We start from the raw sequence: 26,129 nt of genomic DNA on the forward strand, positions 1-26,129 counted from the left end.
TTTTTAAATGTTCCTTTACAAAACAAAACCCAGGCGAATTGCCCTAATTTAATACTCGTACCACTGAGAAGGTGAGTGAAATAAATATTAGTGTCAGTGGTGCTGAGAAACTGCTGAAATCATTAAAATTGAACAAAGCTCCAGACCCCGATGGAGTCCCCATCAGATTCTATACTGAAATTGCGACGTAGTTTGTCTGTCTCCTAACTATGATCCATCGTAGATACCTCGAACAAAAAACAGTTCTCAATAGAAGGAAGAAAGCATAGGTCACACCCGTCTACAAGAAGGGTAGTAGAAGTGAGCCTCAGTGACATCCAATACCTTGACATCGATTTGTTGTAGAATCTTAGAACATATTCTCAGTTCAAACATAACGAGGTATATCGAACAGAATGACCTCCATGCCGACCAGCACTGATTCCGAAAATAGCCATCGTGCGAAACCCAACTTACGCTTTTCGTAGTGAAATCTTTGGATCAAGCCAGTGAGGTATTTGCTGTATTTCTTGATTTCCGAAAAGCGTCTGATTCAGTACCACACCTATGCTTATTGTCAAAAGTACGATAATATGGGGTATCAAGTGAAGTTTGTGACTGGACTGAAGACTTTTCGGTAGGGAGAACGCAGTATGTTATCTTGGATGGAGAATCATCGTCAGATGTTGAAGTAACGTCGAATGTGCCCCAGGGAAGTTTGTTGGGACCTTTGCTGTCCATGTTGTATATTAATGATCCTGTGCACAATATTAATAGTAACCTCGGACGTTTTTTAGATGATGCAGTTATCTATTATGAAGTGCTGTCTGAAACAAGCTGCATAAATATTCAGTCAGAAGGTCGGCAACTTGCTTTAAATGTTCAGAAATGTAAAATTTTGCAACTCACAAAACCAAACAAATGCAGTCTTCTATGACTATAATATCAGTGAGTCACAGTTAGAATCGGCCAACTCACACAGATAACTGGGTTTAACACTTTGTAGGGATATGAAATGGAATGGTCACAAAGGTTCACTTGTAGGTAAAGCAGTTGGTAGTTTTCGATTTATTTGTAGAATACTGGGGAAGAGCGATTAGTCGACAAAGGAGATTGCTTACAAAACACTCGTGCGACCCAGTCTAGAATCTTGTTCAAGTTTGTGGGACGTGTACCAAACAGGACTAACAAGGGATATTGAACGTATTCAGTGAAGGGCAACACGAATGGTCACTGTTTTCAGAATGAGATTTCCACTCCGCAGCTGAGTGTGCGCTGGTATGAAACTTCCTGGCAGATTAAAACTGTGTGCCGGACCGAGGCCCGAACTCGGGACCTTTGCCTTTCGCGGACAAGTGCTTTACCATCTGAGCTACCCAAGCACGACCCACGCTCCGTCCTCCTCACAGAGCACACTCCGCTGCAGAGTGAAAATCTCATTCTGGAAACATCCCCCAAGCTGTGGCTAAGCGATGTCTCCGCAATATCCTTTGTTTCAGGAGTGCTAGTTCTGCAAGTTTCGCAGGAGAGCTTCTGTAAAGTTTGGAAAATTGGAGACGAGGTACTGGCAGAAGTAAAGCTGTGAAAGCTGTGAGGACGGGGCGTGAGTCGTGCTTGGGTAGCTCATATGGTAGAGCACTTGCCCGCGAAAGGCAAAGGTCCCGAGTTCGAGTCTCGGTCCGGCACACAGTTTTAATCTTCCAGGAAGTTTCGGTCACTGTTTTGTTTGACCCGTGGGAGAGTATCACAGAGATGCTGAAGAATCTGAGCTGGCAGACTCTTTATGACAGACTATACTGGTCCGAGAAAGTCTGCTAACAATGTTTCAAGAACCAGCTTTAAATGAAGGCTCAAGGAATATACTGCAGCCCCCTACCGAGCGTGGTGGCGCAGTGGTTAGCACACTGGACTCTCATTCGGGAGGACAACGATTCAAACCCGCGTCCGGCCATCCTTATTTAGGTTTTCCGTGATTTCCCTAAATCTCTTCAGGTAAATGCCGGGATGGTTTATGTGAAATGGCATTTCCTTCTCCGTCCTTCCCTAATCCGATGGGACCGATGGCCTCGCTGTTTGGTCCCTTCCCCCGATCAACTGACCATCCTACGTATGGCTCACCTAGGGATCTTGAGGACACGATTAGAGTAATTACAGTACGCACAGAGGCATAAAAACCATCATTTTTTCCCGCGCTCCATACGTGAATGGAACCGGGAAAAACCTAATAACTGGTACAATGTGATGTGACCTCTTCCATGCATTTTTACGATGGTTTTCAAAGTATAGATGTTGAAATAGATGTAGATGTAGACCGAAGTATGGCTTAACCGTCCACACGTTGTACAGGGTGAATCTGTTAAAACTTTCACCGCAAAGATTGCTCAAATGGAAAATGCTATTGATGTGCGGTTTTCATAGAATGGATTGGTAGTTAGGAGCTCGTCTTATTAGGCAATCAACATATTGTAATAATGCTTCTAACAATGCCAACTGTCGTTAACAGACTAAAAGTAGGGTAAATTAAAATGTCAATGGTGTTCGTTGAAGGATTCTAGTGCGAGTCCTTTACGAGGTATCGTATTTTGAAAAGTTCCTACACCGACATTTGTGTAATACCTGTGTTAGCACACACTAAAGAACAGCACAAGTGCATACACTAGTTGTTTGGATTCTGGTCAGTAGCGTGACAATTGACCATAACCGGTTGTGTTCAAAATGACCACTGGTAGAGACAATACACGCTTCCAATCTGGAATAGAACGACTGCTGCACACTTGCTAGCGTTTCAATGGAGATGTCCGAGCAGGTTGCAACAATACATCGTTGCATTTCATGTGTGTAGTTACTATGTACTTGCAGACAGCGACTTTTAATTTTCCCCGCAGGTATAAGTCTACAGGCGTCAAATCAGGGGAACGGGCCGGTCAGGGTCCTCTGCGTCCAATCAAACGACGTGGAACCAATTCGTGAACACATGCTGTAGCACTTCGTGCACCATGGTCTGGAAAGCCATCATGTTGGTATCACATGTTTGTCCTAGTCTGCAGAAGAAGATGGTCTGTTAGGAGGCTGTGGTACTTGTGCGCGTTCAGTATTTCGCCTGTGAGCTGATGGTTCACAGTCCTACACGACACGTTTACACGCTGCCGTTCCACCTGACGAAGCCAACGGGGATTGTCAACAGACCAACAGAGCATGTTTCGAAGGCTTACCTGGCCGTGATTGGTGAACGTGGCTTCATCACTAAATAAGATGCGTGATACACCTGGAGTATCCTGTCTTAATGCCCATGAATAGAAGTTAACACGATTCTCATAATCGTTCCATGTAGCTTTGGACGGTCAAAGATGTGATGGGATGGAACCTGTGTCAATGGATAACGCATAGGGCACTTGCCTGACTCATGCCACGGGACCTAACGCGCGGATCAGTTGCAATAGTAGCAAGAACATTAATTTGCCCCTCTTCTGTCGTCACTCTTTTCCATCTGTTACATTGTCTAGATGTTATATTACCACTTTCACATAAATGGTTGAAAAGGTTGCTAAATAACTGCCGAGATGGTTGACGTCTATTGGGATACCTTGCCACATACACCGTATACGAACTAACTGCATTTTTCCTACTCTCTCCTTACGCCATGAGCAAGTTGGATTTTTCTGCGTTGGTAAATCCTATTATCCACCCACGACCTATTGCTTGGACTGTCACAAACTAACTGGCTAGCAAGTCGCCATGCACTCAAGGAGCACACAAGCACACAGTAAGCAAACATAACAATGTCGTGCCTAGCAAGCACGCAGACTGAATGGCATAAATAAATGCCAGTGTGGAAACTTTTCTAAATATGATATCTCGTAAACGACTTTCGCACTAGAATCTTGAAACAGACACCACTGACATTCTAATTTACCTACTTTTAGTTCGTTAGTGTCAATAGGCATTGTTCCATTTAAAAAACTGTATATTTGCACAAAAAATACACTTTCTAACTATTATTACAATCTGTTGATTGGCTAACAAAATGGTTCAAATGGTTCTAAGCACTACGGGACTCAACATCTGAGTTCATTAGTCCCCTAGACTTAGAACTACTTAAACCTAACCAACCTTTGTGGCAAAACTTGACAAAAAGAAGGGACCGGTTGGTGGGACATGTTCTGAGTCATTAAGGGATCACTAATTTAGCATTGGAGGGCAGCGTGGAGGGTAAAAATCGTAGAGGGAGACAAAGAGATGAATACACTAAGTAGATTCAGAACGATGTAGGTTGCAGTAAGTACTGGGAGATGAAGAAGCTTGCACAGGATAGAGTAGCATGGAGAGCTGCATCAAACCAGTCTCAGGACTGAAGACCACAACAACAACAACCTAAGGACATCACACACATCCCTGCCCGAGGCAGGATTCGAACCTGGGAGTGCAGCAGCAGCGCAGTTCCGGACTGAAGCGCCTAGAACCGCTCGGCCACAGTGGCTGGCTCGATTGGCTAACAATACAAGCCCCTGACTACCAATCCATTCTGTGAAAATCGCACATTAACAGCACTTTCAATTTTCGCAATATTTACGGTGCAAGTTTTAGGTGATTCACCCTGTATAGTTTTAAAATATATCAAGTTTTACTCACCTTAAAATACTGAAGCTGAAGAATTAACAGTATTTTCCAAATAGGTTTAATGTGTTATACAGTACTTAAGAAGTGCAGACTCAACATATTTACAAATGCTGCACTAAGCACTACTTCACATCTTAAAAGAAAAGTAAAATGAAAGAAACACTACAAAATGTCAGGAACTACTTACGGCGGTGTCTAGTGCGCATTCTTTCATGTGATTCCGAAGTCGGTCACTATATTGAAACACCGACCAAGAAACATCACTTATTGCTAGGTACATTATCATCAAAATACAACACTCTTCCCTAACTGATCCTAAAAACGTGATTGACGAATAGGTTATACAGGGTGAAAAGTATTTAAACCGACAAACTCTGGGAGGTTGTAGGGGACATTAAAACAAATATTTTTCCCTGATGTAATTTTTTCCTATGAGGATTATTTAAACCGGCGGAGGCCGTTTTACGCGCCAGTTGTAGGCAACTACTGTCCACCAGTGTAGCAGTGCATTATCTCTGTTTAGTAATGGAGCGATACACCTGGAGTGAGTACACTGATATGGTTGGTGCGTACCACAACGGACGAGCTGCACAGCGGGTTTATCAACAACAATATCCTAATCGCCGTATCTCGCATCATACGACCTTTGCTGCTGTGTACGTACCAACGTCTGCGTGAGACCCGGTCATTTAGTAGATTACCTGGACAGGGACGCTGTCGCACGGTAAGAACGCTGAAATCTGAGGAAGCTGTCTTGCAGCATGTGGAGCGGGACCCTTCAATCAGCACTCGTGCAATTGCACGTAACATGGGGACTAATCAGACGAATGTAAGGACAGTCCTTAGAGAGCAATTGTCACGTCCATTTCACTTACAGCGTGTCCAAAACCTGGAACCAGTTGATTATCCACCCAGAGCACAATTTTCGCAGTGGTACCTGGAACAGTGTGAAATGTATCCTAAATTTCCATCCTCTGTGTTGTTTACCGATAAAGCAACGTTAGGGCGTGATGGAGTCTTCAACATACACAATTCGCATGTTTGGAGTGATGATACCCACATGCCACAGTTACTAGCGCTCATCAAGTGCGGTTCTTCGTTAATGTGTGGGTCGGTGTTGTTGGTGACTTTTTAATTGGACCGTATCTGCTACCTAGGCCATTAAATGGCAGGCACTATTACAATTTTCTCGTCAGAACATTGCCAGAATTGTTGTAAGACGTCCCGCTCCCTACAAGACAAAGCATGTGGTTCCAACATGACAGGGCGCCGGCACATTTCAGTCTCGTGTGCGTCGTTTCCTGGACGCACGGTTCCCAGAAACGTGGATTGGCAGAGGTGGTCCTGTACCGTGGCCTGCTCGATCCCCAGATATGTCCCCTCTGGACTTTTTTGTGTGGGGAGAGATGCGCAACCTTGTTTACGCAACTCCTGTTGCATCAGAAGAGGATCTGGTTGCCCGGATAGTAGCAGCAGCAGGAACAATTCAGGATACTCCTGGGGTTTTTGCCCGTGTCAGACAGAACGTTATCCGACGGTGTAACCTTTGTTTAGGTGTCAATGGAGGCATTTTTGAAAATCTATTGTCATTGAAATTGGGTTGTGTTAACGTGTCGTCTCTTGGTCATAAAAAAATGGAAAAGTGTTTGTTGTTTAATTAATTTGCCGCCAGAGAAATCTTCCTCTACCGGTTTAAATACTCCTCATAGGAAAAAATTACATCAGGGAAAAATATTTGTTTTGATGTCCCCTACAACCTCCCAGAGTTCGTCGGTTTAAATACTTTTCACCCTGTATGTGCTGTCCAGTAACTTTTGCAAATATGATAACAAATGTCGTCTCTGATTTAGTTTTCGTAGGAAAATCAACTGTCGCCCGACCAAAAGCAGTGAGGTGGGTGGAGCTGGTGTACTCACACTGGCAGGCGGGCGCGGTGCCCGTCCAGAAGCCGTCCTGGGCGCAGAGGCGCGTGCCGTTGCCCACCAGCCTGTGTCCCTCCGGGCAGCGGTACGTGATGGTCGAGCCCACGCTCTGCTGGTCGCCCTCGATGGTCGTGTTCAGCAGCTTGTCGGGGCTGCCGCACGTCGACGGAGCTGTCAAAGAAGCGACAAGGCTCGTGAGAAACAGTGGTCCCCTACCCGAAGGTGTGTTTCAAGACAGTACTATCTCATTATTACGGAATATTTTATCAGATGAACATCCGCAACTGAGGAACATGTTTGTAGAATAAAAATACGCTTCAGTTACCAGTAATTTTTCTGAACCGGTTTCGAAACTTTAAGCTTCATTTTTAGGTGCCAGCAGCTGCAACAGGACGAGGGGCAACTAATGTGCAAGTACTATGTAGTTGACATACTGAAGTCAGAGGTACAGTTGTGGAAAGTAGGGTACTAACATAATTATGGGAACGTAAATATGGCGCGGGCCCGTCAGTCATGGGGAATCACCCGACGTCAAACAAATGCGTGGGATTGGAGGGCCATGCGTTTGTTTGAGGTGGGTGTGATTCCCCATGACTGACTGGCCTGATCACCGCGTATTTATGTTCTCGTAATTATGTGAGTACACCACTTCCCGGAACTGTAGCTATCATTTTGGTATGTCAAAAATGGTTCAAATGGTTCTGAGCACTATAGGACTTAACTTCTGACGTCATCAGTCCCCTAGAACTTAGAACTACTTAAACCTAACTAACCTAAGGACATCACACACATCCATGCCCGAGGCAGGATTCGAACCTGCGACCGTAGCGGTCGCGCGGTTCCAGACTGTAGCGCCTAGAACCGCTCGGCCACTCCGGCCGGCCGGTATGTGAACCCCAGAGTACTTGTACGTTAGTAGGCCCTCCTCTCGTTCGCAGTTGGTGGCACCTGAGTATGAAGCTTTAAGCTTCGAATCTCCCCATGGAACAAATTACGAAAAATTACTGGCAACTGAGGAACATATTTATACAAACAAAAATACGTTTCAGTTGCTAGCAATTTTTCTCAATGTCTTTCAGGACCGATTTCGAAGCTTTAAGCGGATTTTTATTCTATAAAAAGTCTCATTATTATGTAGCTGAAGCTCTTGGACTTAAGGCGTTACTCGGATAGTGCGAAAATTCACCAGGATTATTTCAGCTTCAGCGACACCTTGTAGTGTACAATCGAGAGCCTCAGCAATATTCGGTACGCCGAGATAGTCTTAAAGAACACACAGTAGTGAAACTACCTGTGTGCTGGACCGGGAATCGGACCGGAATAATTGCCTATCGAGGGCAAGTGCTCTTACTACTGAACCAGGCGCGACTCACGGCCTGCCTTCACGGCTTTACGTCCGCTAGCACCTCATCAAACTTGTCAAACTTCCCAGCATACCGCAGTGGTTCTGTTACCGCTGTGTACCAGCTAACATGAGTTAACGCGCAATTGTTCTTTTTCGGTGTTGAATTTGTATACTGAGAGAGGACATTGGCCTTAAATGGCAGATAAAGACTACGACAGTTTTTATATTTATCAAATTCGTTGGTATTAGACCCATCTCCTCTTGCTTGTGATGGCATCGTAGAACATTGATTAACGCGTCGATATTCCAAAATGGTGCGGAATGCTGCAAAACACACATCAGAACCGAATAAATAGCAGCTTATAAACAGGTATTTTAATTTTGAAATTCTCAAAGGAAATGTTAATTTTCTTAAAGCGTGAGTACGAATGCGGAAATGTCATTGCTACAAATGCACAATATCAAACATTTGCATTATTTACTTTGACATAATATTTCATTTACGGTTTTGTTTCCTCGAAAGTAACAGTTTTTTTAAATAATTTTAAGTAAATGAGTCACTAACAGTGGTAGACCAGTTTTGCTAATCGACAGGAAAGTAAGCAATGATGTCCAAACTCGAGAGAATATAAAATGCAGACTGGCAATAGCAAGAAAAGCACGTCTGAAAAAGAGAAATTTGCTAACATCAAATACAAATTTAAGCGACAGGAAGTCATTTCTTTAGGTATTTGTCTGGAGCGTAGCCTTGCATGTATGTGAAATATGGACTTAATTAGTTCAGGCAGGATGAAAATAGAAGTTTTTGAAACGTGGTGCTACAGAAGAATGCTGAAGATTAATTAGTAATAAATAGGAAATGAATGTAACTGTGAAAAAAGAAATTTATGGCACAATTTCACTAAAAGAAGGGATCGATTGATAGGAAACACCCTGAGACATCAAGAATTAGTCAGTTTGGTAGTGGAGAGAAATATGCGAGGAAAAAAATTCTGGAGGTCGATCCAGGTATGAATACAGTAAGCAGGTTCAAATGAACGTAAGTTATACTTGTTATTAGAATTTGAAGAGGCTTCTATAGATTGGTCTAGCACGGAGAGATGCATCCAGACGGTCTTCAGATTGAAGATCGCAGGAACAACAACAATGGTGAAAAACTTAAGGTTTATCAGAAACCGTTATGTGCCACTTAGAAACGGACTATTAACGCATCGAAAATTACTGACAAGAATTGCATTTTCCTCTCTAAATTTCCGGGATAGACTAAACGTGACGTAATTCTGCGCTACACGCTTGTACGACGAGGCAGAGGCTGCTGGCTGGGCGTCGCTCAACTGCGCAATACCGTGCAGAGGTGAACGCGCGGCGTGGGCAGTGCGCGAGGCTGACACCCACAGGTTTGGGTACGGTGATTGCCATCTCAGCAGGTCACATTTTTGCGTCTGCTACAAGTGAGTATTGTACGCCGACCTGGCTGTGAAGGAATAAAGCCACAGATGCTCAAATGTAGCAAGTGAGATAGCTGGCCCAGTGCGACCAGTGCAAGTAGAGATTGCTACAAAAATTCTTGCTTCTAAATATTAAGTGGGTGACGAAATTATCAAGAGAAACATAAGATGAGGAACAGACATCTTAGCAGTCATTGTGATAAATATAGTTGGTGTAGTGTGACAATGATGTAGGTCTACCTCCAAACTTTCAGGGTAACCTCCAAACTTTCAGGGTAACTTCCTCACACACAGAAGAAGAGAATATATCTTTCGGAAAAGCACAGTTTGATGTACACCATGAGCTGCTCTTAAAAACTACTTGTTTGTCAAACTGATGTACGGGCATACAGCCCATCATCAGTGGCATACATTGATAAGGCAAAACATAATGACCGCTGCTCACAGCGACGTTGGATGCCACCTGGTAGCGTTGCGGACACGTGATGCGGTAACAAAAGCATAAAGCAGAGCACACACGCACGAGGGACCACCCTAGCGAAGATATGGGGTACAAATGGGGAAATCCATGGATAAGCGTCTTTGACAAGGGTAGATTAATGTTACACTGAGCCTGTGAACGAGTATTTCGAAAACGGCGAAACTGGTCGAATATTCACGTGCTACTGTCATGAGGATCTGCGTAAAGAGGTGGGTCAGTGAAACTACACTAGGCACTAAATGGTTGGACGTCCACGATTCTTCAGAGAACGCGGGGTCTGGAGGCTTGTCTGCTCTGTAAAGTAGGACGGATGGTGGCGTTTCTGCTGAAAGAGCGCAATGCTGATGCACGAACAAGTGTTTCGGAGCACACCGTTCATCGTAAATGGAGCTCCGCAGCAGACCACCCATACGTGTTCACATGTTGACCCAACGATATCGCCAGTTACGACTGCAGTGGGCACGGGACCATCGGGATTCGACCGTCGATTACTGGAAACCTGCCCGCTCTTCGGGTGAATCACATTTTTACTACACACGGTCGACGGTCGTCTCCACAAACGCCGTCATCGTGATGAACGGCGGCTCGAAACGTGCAGCGAGCCACGGATGCAGGCTGGTGGGAGCAGTATTATGCTAAGGGAGACATTCTCCTGCATTTGCGTGGGACCTATGGTAGTAATCGAAGACACGCTGACAGCTGCCAACCACCTGCATCCCTTCATGCTTCGTGTCTGCCCCGACAGCGATGCCATCTTTCAGCCGTATAATTAACCGTGTCTCGGAGCCAGAATCGTGGAACAGTGGTTTGAGGAGCATTGTAGTGAACTCAAGATGATGTCTCGGCAACCAAATTAGCCTGATGTAAATCCTATGGAACCCATCTGGCTCGCTATCGGGTGCCATCACTGCGTACGCAAATCAGCGGGCCATTATTTACGCGAATTTCATGACCTGCGTGGAGACATTTAATGCGACATACCTCCAAGAACCTACCAACAAACTGTAGGATCCTTGATACGCAGAATGAGTGGTGTATTTCGTTCCAAAGGCGGACAAACAAGCTTTTAAGCAGGTGGTCATACTGTTTTGCCTCCTCAGTACATAGTGTGTACATCTCTACCTACATCTACACCTACAACAGAGTCCTACACAACCAGGAAGTGTTGCCGTTTAGCTCTGTCAGTTATAACATGTACACACGACGATCTGTTTACCGCAGAGATCCACATCATTTTTAATGATCATAAAGATTTTATGCGAGGTTTGGAACTTCAATAGCGGCAACTATTTATTTACAACTTATAAAAAAGAGATACATGTTTCAAAGTTTGCACCCCTTCGAAGTAGTCACCAACGTGCAGTATATCAGCGATCTGGAAGTCTTATGATACCCTTAGCAGCGTCAGTTGTGTTGATCGTTCGAGTGGAGTGGCTTACTGACTGTGAATCTCTGTAACAGTTGTGAAGCGAATACCATGAGGTGCTTCCTTCAATTCAGGAATCATGCTGAAGCCACAAGGGCTTCAGTCCGGGGAGGGATGTGAGTAGTACAGAACTTCCCAGTGCCCACGATCGAACAAACAAGGTCACAACTTGCGCCATTTTCACCCGAGCATTGTCCTGCGAAATGCTGGGGGGGGGGGGGGGGTCCAGCAGGAAGTGTCGCCGCTTCTTTCTTTAAACTGTTGCCACGCGGGGTAGCCGTGCGGTTTGAAGCGCCTTGTCACGGTTCGGGCGGCTCCTCCCGTCAGAGGTTCGAGTCCTACCTTGGGCATGGGTGTGTGTGTTGTCCTTAGCGTAAGTTAGTCTACGTTAGCTTAAGTAGTGTGTAAGTGTAGGGACCGATGACTTCAGCAGTTTGATCCCATAGCATTTACCAAAAATTTCCAAATTTTTCTAAACTGTTTATTTTATATTTGCAGCCAGCATGTGGCTCAAGTTGTGATTTATTTGTTCGATCGTTGGGACTGGAAAGCGTTGCACCGTCTAACACACTTTCTGGACTTAAGTCCTTGTGGCTTCAGCTTGCTTCCTAAATTGGAGGAAGCACTTCATGGCATTCGCTGCAGAACTGTTACAGAGATTCGTCCGGAAAAGTACGGCTTCACTCGAGTTATCAACACAACTGGCGCTGCTGAAGGTGTGTTGTGGAACCAGATACCTGCTACGAGTGAGAGAGACTATCTGTTTGTTCTTGAGGAGTATCTCTGACTTGTTGATACACGCTGGGTTGGTGCATAAGTTTATAGCGATTTTCTATAAGCTGAATAAACACAGCAGATACACATAACAGAGACTTTAGTCATCAATAATACGAGTATATTATTATTCAATATTTTCAACAGTCTGCCAACACTGGGGTAACTTTACGATTCCGCGAGTGTAGAAATCACCTGTTTTGAGATGAGGAACTCGTGGAGCCATGTTCGGAGCGCATTTTCATCCGAGAAGGAGGTTCCTTGAAGACTGTTCGATAGCGAGCGGAAAAGAAAACCTGAAGGCGCAACACCATGTAAATAAGGGGGGGGGGGGAGGGGGGGGGGGTTGGGGGGTGGAATGACTTCCCAACCAAACTCCTGTACAGTGTTTTTTGTCAGTCTAGCAAGATGCGGGTGGGCGTTATCGTGGAATAGAATCACTTTGCGCAGTATTCCTCGTGATTGTTCTTGAACTGCGTCTGCAAGCCTTCTCACTTGTTGACAATAAATGCCAGCAGCGATGATTACACTTTAGGGAAGCAATTCGTAGTTCACCACACCGTCGCTGTTCCACCAGATGCATAACATTATCTTTTGTGGATGCTTTGTTTGGGGTTAGCCGTTCCTTTCCTTTCTTTATGGTAGCATAAAGACACCATTTATCGTCACCAGTAATGATACAGTATGGGAATGGTCGGTGTTGCTCACGAGCCATTTGATGACGGACAAGCAGAAATGCACATACGGTCACCCGCCGTGGATCATTGTTAATTAACGCATTTAAACGATCTCCATCAAACCCCGAAGGTCTTCCTGAACGTGGAGAGTCACTAATATCAAAACGATCCTCCTCAAAACGGGAAAACCATTTTCTTGCCGTGCTTTCTCCAATGGCATTATCTGCACGGTGCAAATGTTTCCCGCTGCTGTCTCCCCTGTATTGAGCTCAAGCAGAAGAATAGGTCGGAAGTGTTACGATTTCTCCACTTGTCACTCCATTTTCTAGCGTCCTCAGCTTCACTCACTATCTGCAAATGACAATATGCACTTGCAAAGCAAAAACACCACGAACTTATGCACCAACCTAATAGTCCTGTGACGACAATATAAAGTTTGTTGCGGATCGAGTACTCTCTCATTACTATATTTTCACCACACAACAAGGTATGCTACGACTTCCACATCACTGGCACCAGCTTATACAGAATGCCACTTTGAAGGAAAGTAAAGTTTTGAGAAACATCCAAGGTCCAATCCTCATACTTCACAGATACGTCATTTGATGTACATATACACAATAAATTCCTCTGGTGATGAACTATAAAAGTGCAGCTCATAGTGTACAACACGATACCCTTCGGGCGGCACTCACTGTGCTGGCAGATCCAGTGCAGGTAGTCGAGGTTGCAGCCCACGTCGTTCCACAGCCAGCCGCGGCCGCCGTCCAGCACCACGCAGTTCTGCTCGCCGTTGTAGTTGTTGGGCTGGTCCTTGCCCCACGCCGGCCGCTCGATCACCTCGCCTGCAACAACGGAACCTGGCGTCATTGAACTGAACAATGCTTTTATTTCACCCGAGCACACTCCACTCAGCTGTACACTCATATACACTGCTGTAGTTAAAACTGCAACATCATGATCGATCACAAATCACATTTTGCTCATTGTGCATGTACAGTATAGTTGGGAAGAATTCACGATTAAGTTGATAGATGATTTGGAGGTATACAGGTTCCGCAATTTTAGCACACAAAGCTGCCAATTATAGCAGCAGCACCTTCTCCAACCCAGCTGAGTACCGAATAAAACTGAGCTTGAATGGCAGTAACGGGTACGTTATTCCCCGCAGCTGCAGTTCTTTGCTATAGTTCACAGAATGAAGCGGCTGGCGAAAGATGGCGCGCCGGTCTCCCGTAAAACCGTGACACGACGTTTTCGGTAGGTGAGAGAAGGTGCTGACCAGGACCAGGGTCGAACATGTCCTGTATAGAGGTAAGTCAGGACAGAACGGGCAACATTCGCTCCTTCTTTGTACTGTTGAAAGAAACCTGTAAGACTGACTACATCCAATGGACTTAACACGTCAGAAACGCAACGCCTGCTGTTCAGATTACAACCTGTGCGAACCAGAAGTGATCGTTACAAATGAGACAGTTTCTGCGTCAGTCATTTGCTTATTTTACGCTTCGATGATTCAAACCATCATCTACACGTGGATAATTTTTTATTTACATAGTTGGTGTAGGTAAAGATTACAGGCGTCTTTTCACAGCAACGGACCAAGGGAAATGTAAATTATTTTGCGTATTTCGCTAATGTTAAAAACTGTTTGTTTAGAAAAGGCACTTTTGAGATCTAACAACTTTTATCATTTGCAAAAGATGCAAAATAACCTACAATTTCCTTGGTCTGCTACTCTGAAAAGACGTCTATTCACTCCACCAACACCAGCTACGACAAAAACAAACAGTTGCCGACCTGAAGATGATGGTTTGAACCATCGAAACGCGTAGTGGCAAAATAAATAAGTTACTGACGCAGAAACTGTTTTACTAACATTTCTTCTTTTATTTTTCCAACAACATTTTACTCTTTACGACTTTCCGTCACATTCAAAGGCAGTGTTATATCAGTCATAAAATTGTTCGTTAGATACATTGTATCACGTCAACATTCTCAATCTCGTGATTGAGAATGTTGACGTGTTACAATGTATCTAATGTATTTTATATGACTGACATAACAATGCCTTTGAAAATGACGAAAGTCGAAACGCATAAGTTGGTGTTGGAAAAATAAAAGTATGGCCAAAACATAAGAAAAGTTCGAGTCTCGGTCCGGCACACAGTTTTAATCTGCCAGGAAGTTTCACATCAGCGCACACTCCCCTGCAGAGCGAAAATCTCATTCTGATAAGAAAAGTTATTCAAAGTGTATCCAAATGCCCGCGTCGTCTCACAGCATTTTAATGCAAATTGCAGAAGCTGCTTTATTTGCATTTATCAACAGTCGCAGCCCTCACAATGCAGTCCCTTACGAGTGAAATGTTGAAAAGTGATCGTATTGTTTGTCTGTCGATTGGCAGCTTATAACACAATGCCACACACTAGGCTCGTATGGCGATGATGAATGCAATGAGCCAACATTAGAGCTCTTCCGACGCTCCACACACAGACACGCCCGTCGTGGTGCTGTACGGGAACCGGGACTCGTATGAAGAGACAACACGGCACCATTCCCGTGTCCGGTATTATCTCGCTTGATGTGAGATGATGCTCTAACGCCGGTAGTGTACGGCCAGCAACTTAAGCAATTCGCCATATTGTGGAGACCAAAACATTGTGAATAGCGCGTGTGTAGCATTGCAGCGGTTATTCAGCGAAATACAAACGAAAACGTCTGTAAAAATGGTTGCTCGCGTTACCTACGGATGCGTAAACAGAAGCGGAGAGTTTGTTGTTACTTTCAATAGGTAAATGCTTTGGTTAAAATAATACTTTTGCTTTAAATATACACTATTCGTTGCGGTTATGTTTACGACGGATAACGCAAGGAAAAGCTCGGATCAAAACATTACGAAGAAATATTGCATACCAGTCAAAAATAGCGCAATACATTCAAAGCGTTTCAGTGTTTGTTTCAGTGTATGATACGTATTTATCTGACGGAATTTGTTGTTAAACTTGTTTTCCTCTGCTGTTGACGCATTGCGTATTTTACTTCAGTGTTTGCGTCTGAGATAATTCAGCGAGTGAACGTTGTGACCAGACCTCAAATCATTGATCTAAAATTTTCAGTATATTAATTCTTTTTCGTGCATATATGATTATTTTGATCTGTGCAAATTATTATGTTGGAAGATTTATCATTAATTTTGGAGCTACTGCTCCAGACATTAGTCTAATAATAATTTCTGTGCAACAAACACTTGGCATGTATTACTAATTTGGCTATTTTATGCGTGTGTTTATTTTTTAGTGTTGCTAAAAGATATTCGTTCAGTCCAGGAGCACCATCTCATGACACTGTTCCACGTATCAAGAGAGGGTTGTACACTATAAGTGAAGCAAACAAGCAATACAGGAATAGAATCAAGCTTCTGCAACAGCTAAATTGTCTCCTGAAGCAATGGAATTGCAGGTGAAGAACTACGTATATGGAGAGAGTACTTCAATGCTTAACAATGTATCAGCTGTATATGAGGAGTTGTGACGTCAATTTGCGAAGACAACATGTTCTCTCTTTCTTACAAAATGTGGCTCACCTTTGAGATCTTTTGCATTGACGCTTAACTTTCATTCTGCAAGAACATATGATTATGACAGGGCATATACGATACGTGCTTGCCACATCCTAGAACAATAAGTCAGTGATAGCAAAATGTGGGTGGAGCAATTGCTTTTACAAGATTTGCAATATGTATTTCCACAGGATTGCACTGATTTAATGGTTAGTGAAGTTATGTGTAAGTGTTGAAAGAAGACTTTAATTCTGAACTTGAATTCTCACATGAGACATCATTAGTCACTTGATAACCACGTAGTGTTACAGTCTAGTACGCCTGATGCAACAAGAATGCTGGAAGTCTTTTTTCACAGAAACAAAAGTAAATGCAAATACACTAACCATCTTCGAAGGACAGTGAGGTAGATTTGTAGTAAAGTACACTTGTTGATAAGTTACTAATTTTGTTTGTTTTTGAAAGTGAAATAAAGATTTAACTTCACAAAGCATTAGAGTGTTGCTATGTTGCATATAAAAGCATTATATAACCCTTTTGCCTCTGAAATTTCTTTTTACAGACATCATAACTGAATGTATGTGCGCTAGTGGTTGTGACGATAAGATGAAACCATAACTGAAATATATAATCCTGATCGTGCAAAATTGTCAAACGAAACTGATAGTATTGAGAATGGCTTGAGCTTTCTAATCATGATAAAATGTGTGTGTGAGAGAGAGACAAAGGTAGTCTTTAGATCAAGTGTAAGCTTTTTTTTTATTTTAGTTTAGTTGTTAGGCTTCATCGCACCTAAGACCAACCAGTAATTTTCATAGAATGTTGTTGTGTACTTCTGCCATAAAAGGGTCAATCGACTGCTGACATTCAGAAAATCGTACATATTTGTAGTGAAATGATAGGAAGCATCATGTACTGTGAACTACTGCAGCTAACAGTTAGAATTAAATTAATACGAGCTGCTGATTTGCCGCGATATAGTCCATGCTTGACGAATGAAATTTCGCATAAATAAAGTAAGTTCCCAAGTTCCTAATTATGACTATTCTTCCATGAAAGTATGTCGTATCTAAGTACATACTCATATGGGAGTGTCAGTTCAGTGGCTTTAAACAGTGAGGGCAAGTTTGACGCAGTGCTTCAGTGAAGAAACTAGAAGTCAGAAGCGGAGCGAGTACGCGTCTGATATTGAGGGTTGCATACATTACAAATCAAGGCCCCGTTGATACACCAGTAGCTATACCGGCTCACTTCGTTCCCAAGGTAGTACGGAGTCTGAGAACGGTGGTGCTACGGTCACTTCCTATTTGTCGACTCGCTTTCACTTCTACCGAAGCTTGCTGGAGCGTAAGGCTAGCCGTGACTTCGCACGCAAGTTGAGTGCACGACCGTGTTGTTGTAAAGGAGAAGTGACAGGGTGAGAATGACTAATGGTGGGAATCATTTGGCCTCTAACGAGGCTGTGTTTTGTGAGGCTGTGGAGTGTGTAACTTGAAAATTAAAGTGATGCAGTGTATACAGTTCCAAATGGTGCTCCATCAGAAGAAGACTCTGGAAAAAGTTCAGTGCTATAGAGCACGCTTCAGAGGAAAAAACATACAAGTCCGTCCAGTGGAAATGTGGTTACATTCTTCTTTATCCCTCCTCCACCATGAAAAAGCATACGGGGCTCCGTAAAACGAAAACTGGGCACAGAGCAACGTCACTGTCATTTCCCTACGACCAAAAGCGCGCTATTTGTATACTTTTTTGGTCATAGGAGCCGCGTTTACGGGCTAATACGGAATTATGCAGTTTATCATTCATTTCTTTAACTTTTTCGAAGAAATTTATTTTAATAATTAATCGACCTTTAGAGAACGCACGTCATCCTGATGTCCTGTTTTCTCGTATTGTCGTCACAGATTCGTTAACGTGTCGAAAGCGTGAGTATGTCAACGTGACTGTCAGGCGTTCCCTGAATAATGATTAAATACTAAAATAAATTTACACCAAAGAGCTATACATAAATTAGTGGACAATAGCTGTAATCCCCAGCAGTTGCGTATGTAGCCGCAATGTCGCATGTTCTAGTTTATACATGCAAACTCGTGTACTCTGTCTCCTTTCTCCCCGTTGGAGAGTAGCCCGCTGCCACATCTTTGGAATGGCGTATATACTTACCATGGCAGCCAGTAGCTTCTAAATGGTTCTCCGACAAGCCCAGAGACGGCAACCCATCTACTGACAAAACGATTTTCATTTGTCTCATATGTTTAATATTTTTACGTATTTTACCTGACATTAGCCGTGGAACCAGCTAAGTTCCATGTATTTTTATTTTTCAATCTTGTCATTGTTCTTTTAATTACGAAATTTTACGTTTTTATTTGACTTTTAACCCATTGGTTAGCGACGACAACATTCTGTCAAAAGTGGGCGGAGCCTCCAGTATATAAGTAAGACGTGCACTGCTCTATCTAGCAGTGATTTACCACCAGAAGGAGGCTCCTGCTCATACAGCATTAGTAATTCATCGTTTAATAACTTTCTAGTTTTATGTAATTTTCTTTAATGTATGTAGCCCTCTGATCAGACTTCGTATATGACTTGCAGGTCTGAAGATGACCACAGGCATGGTCGAAACAGGTTAACAGAATAAATAAATAAATTTGTGATCAAGACTCATTTTAATAGTAACTATCAGTAATAACATTGATTACTGTCTGCTCCCACGATGTACTCAAAAGTAAATGAACAAAGATCTAGAATGTAAATAGTGTTTGTTCTACTTTAAAATGTTCAAAAGCTTTCACATAAAAAATTCGGAGGCATTACTTTTCAGCAAGTCCTCGTACATAATGTAGACGGCGTTAATGTTTCCTGCTTCGTGCGCCTGCACTGAAATGCTAATCATTGTCACTACCAAGTATGCAGTACTCTTCACCCCAATTTGACGGTTCTTGAATTCTGTCTTCATGACGCAGGAGTTTTAATAGTTCGTAGTGTGTTTCACACGAAGTACGAGGGAGGGGTGTAATTAAATACAAACGAATGTGGAAATTTCTTTGATGTGCAAGACTTTGGAAGACATGAAACGTCGTTGTCTCGAGACGACTGTTAAATTCGGAAGACTTTATGAACAGCACCGGTAAAAGCGCTTGAAAAGATGTGCATCTGGACGAAATCTGACCCTGCACCGAGATCTGGGTAGCTGCGTAGCAGTATTACGGTGGGCTTAACTTTTATCCTCCAACTAATGACATTGCATGGCTATTACTAAGGCCTTTATGTAGGTTGTTAACGGTATCTCTCTGACCTTTGAGAGAAGTGCTCTCGGCGAGCTGGCACATCAGAGATCGTATCGTAGCACGCAATTATGTTAATAGAACCAGAGGAGAGGTGTGCGCTACATGCACATCCGCCGTGCGCAGCGTGGTGCTTACGTGTAAAGCCAGACTGTTAAGGGCAGAAACTAATGTCCGACAAATGAGAGAGAGAGCGCCTCGCACTAGGACGTACACTATGTAATCAAAAGTATCCCGACTACCCCAAAAACATACGTTTTTCGTGGTAGGTATTTTGTGCTGCCACCTGCTGCCAGGTACTCCATATCAGCGATCTCAGTAGTCATTAGACATCGCGAGAGAGCAGAATCGGGCGCTCCGCGAAACTCACGGACTTCGAACGTGGTCAGGTGATTCAGTGTCACTTGTGTCATACGTCTGTACGTGAGATTTCCACACTCCTAAACACCCCTAGGTCCACTGTTTCTGATGTGATAGTGAAGTGGAAACGTGACGGGACAAGTACAGCACAAAAGCGTACAGGCCGACCTCGTCTGTTGATTGACAGAGACCGCCGACAGTGAACAGGGTTGTAATGTGTAATAGGCAGACATCTATCCAGACCATCACACAGGAATTCCAAACTGCATCAGGACCCACTGCAAGTACTATGACAGTTGGGCGGGAGGTGAGGAAACTTGGATTTCATGGTCGAGCGGCTGCTCATAAGCCACACATCACGCCGGTAAATGCCAAACGATGCCTCGCTTGCTGTAAGGAGCGTAAACATTGGACGATTGAACAGTGGAAAAACGTTGTGTGCAGTGACGAATCACGGTACACAATGTGGCGATCCGATGGCAGAGTGTGGGTATGGCGAATTCCCGTTAACGTCATCTGCCAGCGTGTGTAGTGCCAACAGTAAAATTCGGAGGTGGTGGTGTTATGGTGTGGTCGTGTTCTTCATGGAGGGGCTTGCACTCCTTGTTGTTTTGCGTGGCATTGTCACAGCACAGACTTACATTGATGTCTTAAGCACCTTCTTGCTTTCCACTGTTGAACAGAAATTCGGGGATGGCGATTGCATCTTTCAACACGATCGAGGACCTGTTCATAATGCACGGCCTGTGGCTGTGTGGTTACACGATAATAACATCCCTTTAATGGACTGGATTGTACAGAGCCCTGACCTGAATCCTATAGAACATCTTTGGGATGTTCTGGAACGCCGACTTCGTGCCAGGCCTCAACGACCGACATCGATACCTATCCTCAGTGCAGCACTCCGTGAAGATTGGGCTGCCATTCCTCAGGAAACCTTCCAGCACCTGATTGAACGTATGCTTGCAAGAGTGGAAGCTGTCATCAAGGCTAAGGGTGGGCCAACATCATATTGAATTCCAACATTACCGATGAAGGGCGCCACGAACTTGTAAGCAGTTTTCAGTCCGGTGTCCGGATACTTATGATCACATAGTGTATCTGGTATCGCGTCTGAGGAAAGCAATTGAAGGATCTCTTTACTGTTATGAATCTTTCGTTTATGGTTCAAATGGCTCTGAGCATCATGGGACCTAACATCTGAGGTCATCAGTCCCCTAGACTTACAACTTAAACCTAAATAACCTAAGGGCATCATACACATCCATGCCCGAGGCAGGATTCGAACCTGCGACTGCAGCAGCAGCGCGGTTCCGGACTGAAACGCCTAGAACCGCTGGGCCCCAACGGCCGGCGTTTTTTATCATTCGAAATCAGTTCCGACGTTACAGGTTCCACGGATCCAGTCCATATAATTCATCTTACTAAGAGGTTTGAGAAAACACACAGCTGCAAAAAAATCTCTTTCGGGAGACCTATCGATGAAAGACTAACGCACTAATTTCCACGAGCGAGTACGTGCACAATGGAATAAAAGAAATCCGAGTGTTTGTAGCATGCGCCCGTCAATGTAGGAGCATATGCTCCTATTTTCACGAGCGAATATGAGGGTAAAAAATAGAAGAAATCTGACAACTTGATTCATATTTCATGGTAGTTAGCCAATATGTTATTTCTTTCAGGATGAAAAAAATGCATTCGAGCCATAGTGTGGTCGATCGAATCTTGGGACCCCGTAGCCGTAGATAATTTAAGACTACTGTTTCACTGTCAACAACCAAGGAATCATGTCAACAATTTTTTTTGCAAACATAGTAATAGGCTTTCTGAGTGTTTTGGACAGCGAGCAAATCGAACATGTATAACAGAACGAGCGTTGGAATAAAGCTGTGTGTTAGAGACAGAGAAAATATTAGCGTTTCTTTCGTCTTTTGATCTCGGAAACTTTTACAACAACATTCTTACCGTTCTGCTTTGCTTCGACGTGTGGGAAGAAAATTAACGTACTCCTGTATGTCATAGGAAGTCTTAATAGAGTAACACGGAGGTAGCGAGTTACTTTTCCTCTAGTCTGCCCTTTCGCTTCCTTTCATTGCCGCTTGGAGACAAATGTCATACACCTGTGCTACTCAGCTAGTCACGTACTTTGTCGTACGTTGCAAAGTTGGTGTCATTCGTGACTTGCCAGATCGTATGCACTGTCTCCGGCCGATTTCTCAATAAAGAGGAAAGTGTGGTAGCATTACCACGAAACATGTAAATTTATATATTTAAAAAATTTAATCTCAATTTACTATAAAAATTTATATATAGAGTTAAGTTATGAGCAATCGTGATACTCCGTAGTACCGAATGTTACAAGAACTTCGCTTTAAGCTCTACGTGTGGCATTCGTTATTCGTTTTTTTTTCTGGTCGTGCTTATACCTACACGATTGAAATGAGCGGTGTTCACTCATCTCGTACAGTATGAAACGGGAGATATATCTTCGTTCTGAGCGTCCACAACAGTGGTGAAATGCATGACTGGAGCAATTAAAGTTTGGTACCCACAATTTAGAACCGTATTTCCCTGAACCACCCGCTTAAACAGAGTCAAAGCAACTTCACAATCCTGCGTTCACTAACCCAGTTCGTTATCCTGTCCTTATGTTATCAGATTACTAGATTAATAATTGGCAACATGTTACTTGTGGTATAGTTGATTAGTTCCTGTACTATCACGTTCAAAAGGGAAGAAAGTGTTTAATTATCGCTGCTGACTTGCTCTTTTGTAAGTTTTTGCAATAATTTAAATTCATATAATTCGATCACATGGCAAGACACTGGTGGAGTCCAATACCTGTTGACTCTACTGCGCAGATTAATGCCATTACAACACCTTAATCTAAGTGCACTAGGGACTGTTGTGATCCATCGGGCGTAACGCGCGTTGTGAATTCTCTGATACCGATGAGTATCGATAGCTTCATTTGTAAGATAGGAATCTCATACACAGCTGTGTATACGAAAATATCATACTTCATGAATTGTTGCTTATATTTTACGAGATTAGGATAATTTTGAAGTCATTTAATGCGAAATAATGTAAATCAATTTTCCACTACATTTTGCAATATTTATGTATAGAATCTGTATTAGTTACTCTAAATAATGCCTTTGCCAGCAATGCAAATGATTTAAACTCTATATCCTATAAATGCAGTCGTTGATCTCTCTCGCACTTGGCGGAAGGTGATACAACAGTTGGAGTTCAGGAAAATTTGGATATTTGTGGTAAGGTGTTATGGGACCAAACTACCGAGGTCATCGGTCCCTAAGCTTACACACTACTTAATCTAACTTAAAACTAACTTACGCTAACGACGACACACACAGCCATGCCCGAGGGCGGACTCGAACCTCCGACGGGGGGAGCCGCGCGGACCGTGACAAAGCGCGGCGTAGTTTTGGTTTAGTTATTGTGAGAAGCTGTTATGTCTAGATCGTGTAAAGAGTAGAAAAGTTCTGTATTTAGTTGGAGTCTGTAGCTCGTTGTAGCAGACTGATGTTAATTTTGTTAACCAATCGATCGAAGTGTTTTAGAACAGAGAAGTTGAAAATTTGAACATTTTTGATAGCATAATTAGCGATCTAACGATCATTTACTGTCCTGGAAAGTTTTTGATTTCTTGGCACAGGAAAATCCGGTGACAAAAATTCGTACACTGAAGGCAAGGAAGCCGAAAGTCAGAATTTAAGGAAGTGTGTATACCTCTCAATTTATCTCAAAAATGACGAAAATCTGTGCAATGGATCCGCCATGAGGCAGATATTCGGTATTGAAAGAGCATATTGCACTGTGAAGAACGCTTGACACTGTTGTGCGTAATTATGTTAATATTTTCGTCATTCCTAATTTACTGACGACTAGAGTCGATTTGTGATGAACTGTAGACGGTGTTACGCTCCGTGTTGTTCTAATTGATGTGGGGTTAATGACGATACTAAGGTAATATGTGTAACTAATTATTCGTGTTGTAAATAGAAGAGAGTAGATCTTAGTGTTTATATCGGGTTGTGTTAAGATTAACCGCGAAGAGGCGACATGACCGTAATAATGGTGACACTCTCTTTACTTGAAATTTGGAATTAGTCGTGAGTGCCATAGCACTCAGAGAAGAGAAGCAGAATGGTTGTTTAATGGAGGGTGACAATTATTGAACGATATGAAATAAAATAGTCGTAACTTCCGAACGGTTTGCGTTGCGACATTCAAACTGCACGGTTGGCCGCAGGGCATGATGGGAATTAGTATACGCATGCCTGGTTTGGTTTAGCGACGAATCCCAGTTTCATTTGCATGGGTTCGTCAATAAGCAAAATTGGCGCAATCGGGGAACTGAGAATCCGCATTTCGCGAACGAGAAGTCTCTTCACCCTCAACGGGTGACTGTATGGTGTGCAGTGTCCAGCCGTTGAATAATCGATGCGATATTCCTTGATGGCACGGTGACCAGCGAACGATACATGATGGTTTTGGATGATGATTTCATCGTCATCAACCAAAGTGACCCTGATTTCGACAAGGTATGGGCGCTTTGGGGACCGCACTCTGGCTCTGGGGTGCCCAGAGGGTACTGGCGTAGGCCTCAAATGGTTCAAATGGCTCTGAGCACTATGGGACTTAACTTCTGAGGTCATCAGTCTCCCAGAACTTAGAACTACTTAAATCTAACTAATCTAAAAACATCACACACATCGATGCCCGGGCAGGATTCGAACCTGCGACCGTAGCGGTCACGCGGTTCCAGACTGAAGTGCCTAGAACCGCACGGCCACACAGGCCGGCGGCGTAGGCCTCGATTGGCCGCCGTATTCTCTGGATCTGAACACATGCGACTCCATTTTGTGGGGCTGTATTAAAGACACGGTGTACAGCAGTAACCCCAAAACCTTTTCTAGACTGAAAACAGCTACTGAGGAGGGCATCGACAGCATCGATGACACTTCAGCGGCTCATGCAGAATTTCGCTATTCGTCTGCGCCACATCATCGCCAATGATGGCAGGCATATCTAACATGTGATAATCTAAATCTGAATATCTATATCTACATCTACATGGATACTCTGCAAATCACATTTAAGTGCCTGGCAGAGGGTTCATCGAACCACCTTCACAATTCTCTATTATTCCAATCTCGTATAGCGCGCGAAAAGAATGATCACCTATATCTTTCCGTACGAGCTCTGATTTCCCTTATTTTATCTTTGTGATCGTTCCTCCCAATGTATGTCGGTGTCAACAAAATATTTTCGCATTCGGAGGAGAAAGTTGGTGATTGGAATTTCGTGAGAAGATTCTGTCGCAACGAAAAACGCCTTTTTTTAATGATGTCCATCCCAAATCCTGTATCATTTCTGTGACACTGTCTCCCATATTTCGCGATAATACAAAACGTGCTGCCTTTCTTTGAACTTTTTCGGTGTACTCAGTCAGTCCTATCTGGTGAGGATCCCAAAACGTGCAACAGTATTCTAAAAGAGGACGGACAAGCGTAGTGTAGACAGTCTCCTTAGTAGGTCTGTTACATTTTCTAAGTGTCCTGCCAATGAAACGCAGTCTTTGGTTAGCCTTCCCCTCAACATTTCCTATATGTTCCTTCCAGTTTAAATTGTTCGTAATTGTAATACCTAAGCATTTAGTTGATTTTACGGCTTTTAGTCGAGACTGATTTATCGTGTAACTGAAGTTTAACGCGTTCCTTTTAGCACTCATGTGGATGACCTCACACTTTTCGTTATTTAAGGTCAACTGCCACTTTTCGCAACATTCCGATATTTCTTCTAAATCGTTTTGCAGTTTGTTTTGATCTTCTGATCACATTATTAGTCGATAAACGACAGCGTCATCTGCAAACAACGAAGACGGCTGCTCAAATTGTCTCCCAAATCGTTTATATAGATAAGGAACAGCAAAGGGCCTATAACACTACCTTGGGGAACGCCAGAAATAACTTCTGTTTTACTCTATGACTTTCCGTCAATTACAACGAACTGTGACTTCTCTGACAGGAAATCACAGAGCCAGTCAAATAACTCAGATGATATTCCATAAGCACGCAATTTCACTATGAGCCGCTTGTGTGGTACAGTGTCAAAAGCCTTCCGGAAATCCAGAAATACGAAATCGATCTGAAATCCCTTATCAATAGCACTCCGCGCTTCATGTGAATAAAGAGCTAGTTGTGTTTCACAAGAACGATGTTTTC

General features: G+C 43.3%; 1 protein-coding gene across 1 annotated transcript in view; it reads right to left on the reverse strand.

Moving 5' to 3' along the window:
* LOC126481143 (sushi, von Willebrand factor type A, EGF and pentraxin domain-containing protein 1) overlaps positions 1-26,129 on the reverse strand; it is a 536,303-nt gene that overhangs the window by 47,561 nt on the left and 462,613 nt on the right. Inside the window, exons 8-9 of the mRNA XM_050104701.1 lie at positions 13,365-13,514; positions 6,513-6,689 (exon numbers count right to left, since the gene is read on the reverse strand). Coding sequence (XP_049960658.1) covers positions 6,513-6,689; positions 13,365-13,514 — 327 coding nt within the window. The remainder of the gene's footprint in view (positions 1-6,512; positions 6,690-13,364; positions 13,515-26,129) is intronic.

The sequence above is a fragment of the Schistocerca serialis genome, chromosome 1, assembly GCF_023864345.2.
Source record: "Schistocerca serialis cubense isolate TAMUIC-IGC-003099 chromosome 1, iqSchSeri2.2, whole genome shotgun sequence".
Taxonomy (NCBI): Eukaryota; Metazoa; Arthropoda; class Insecta; order Orthoptera; family Acrididae; genus Schistocerca; species Schistocerca serialis.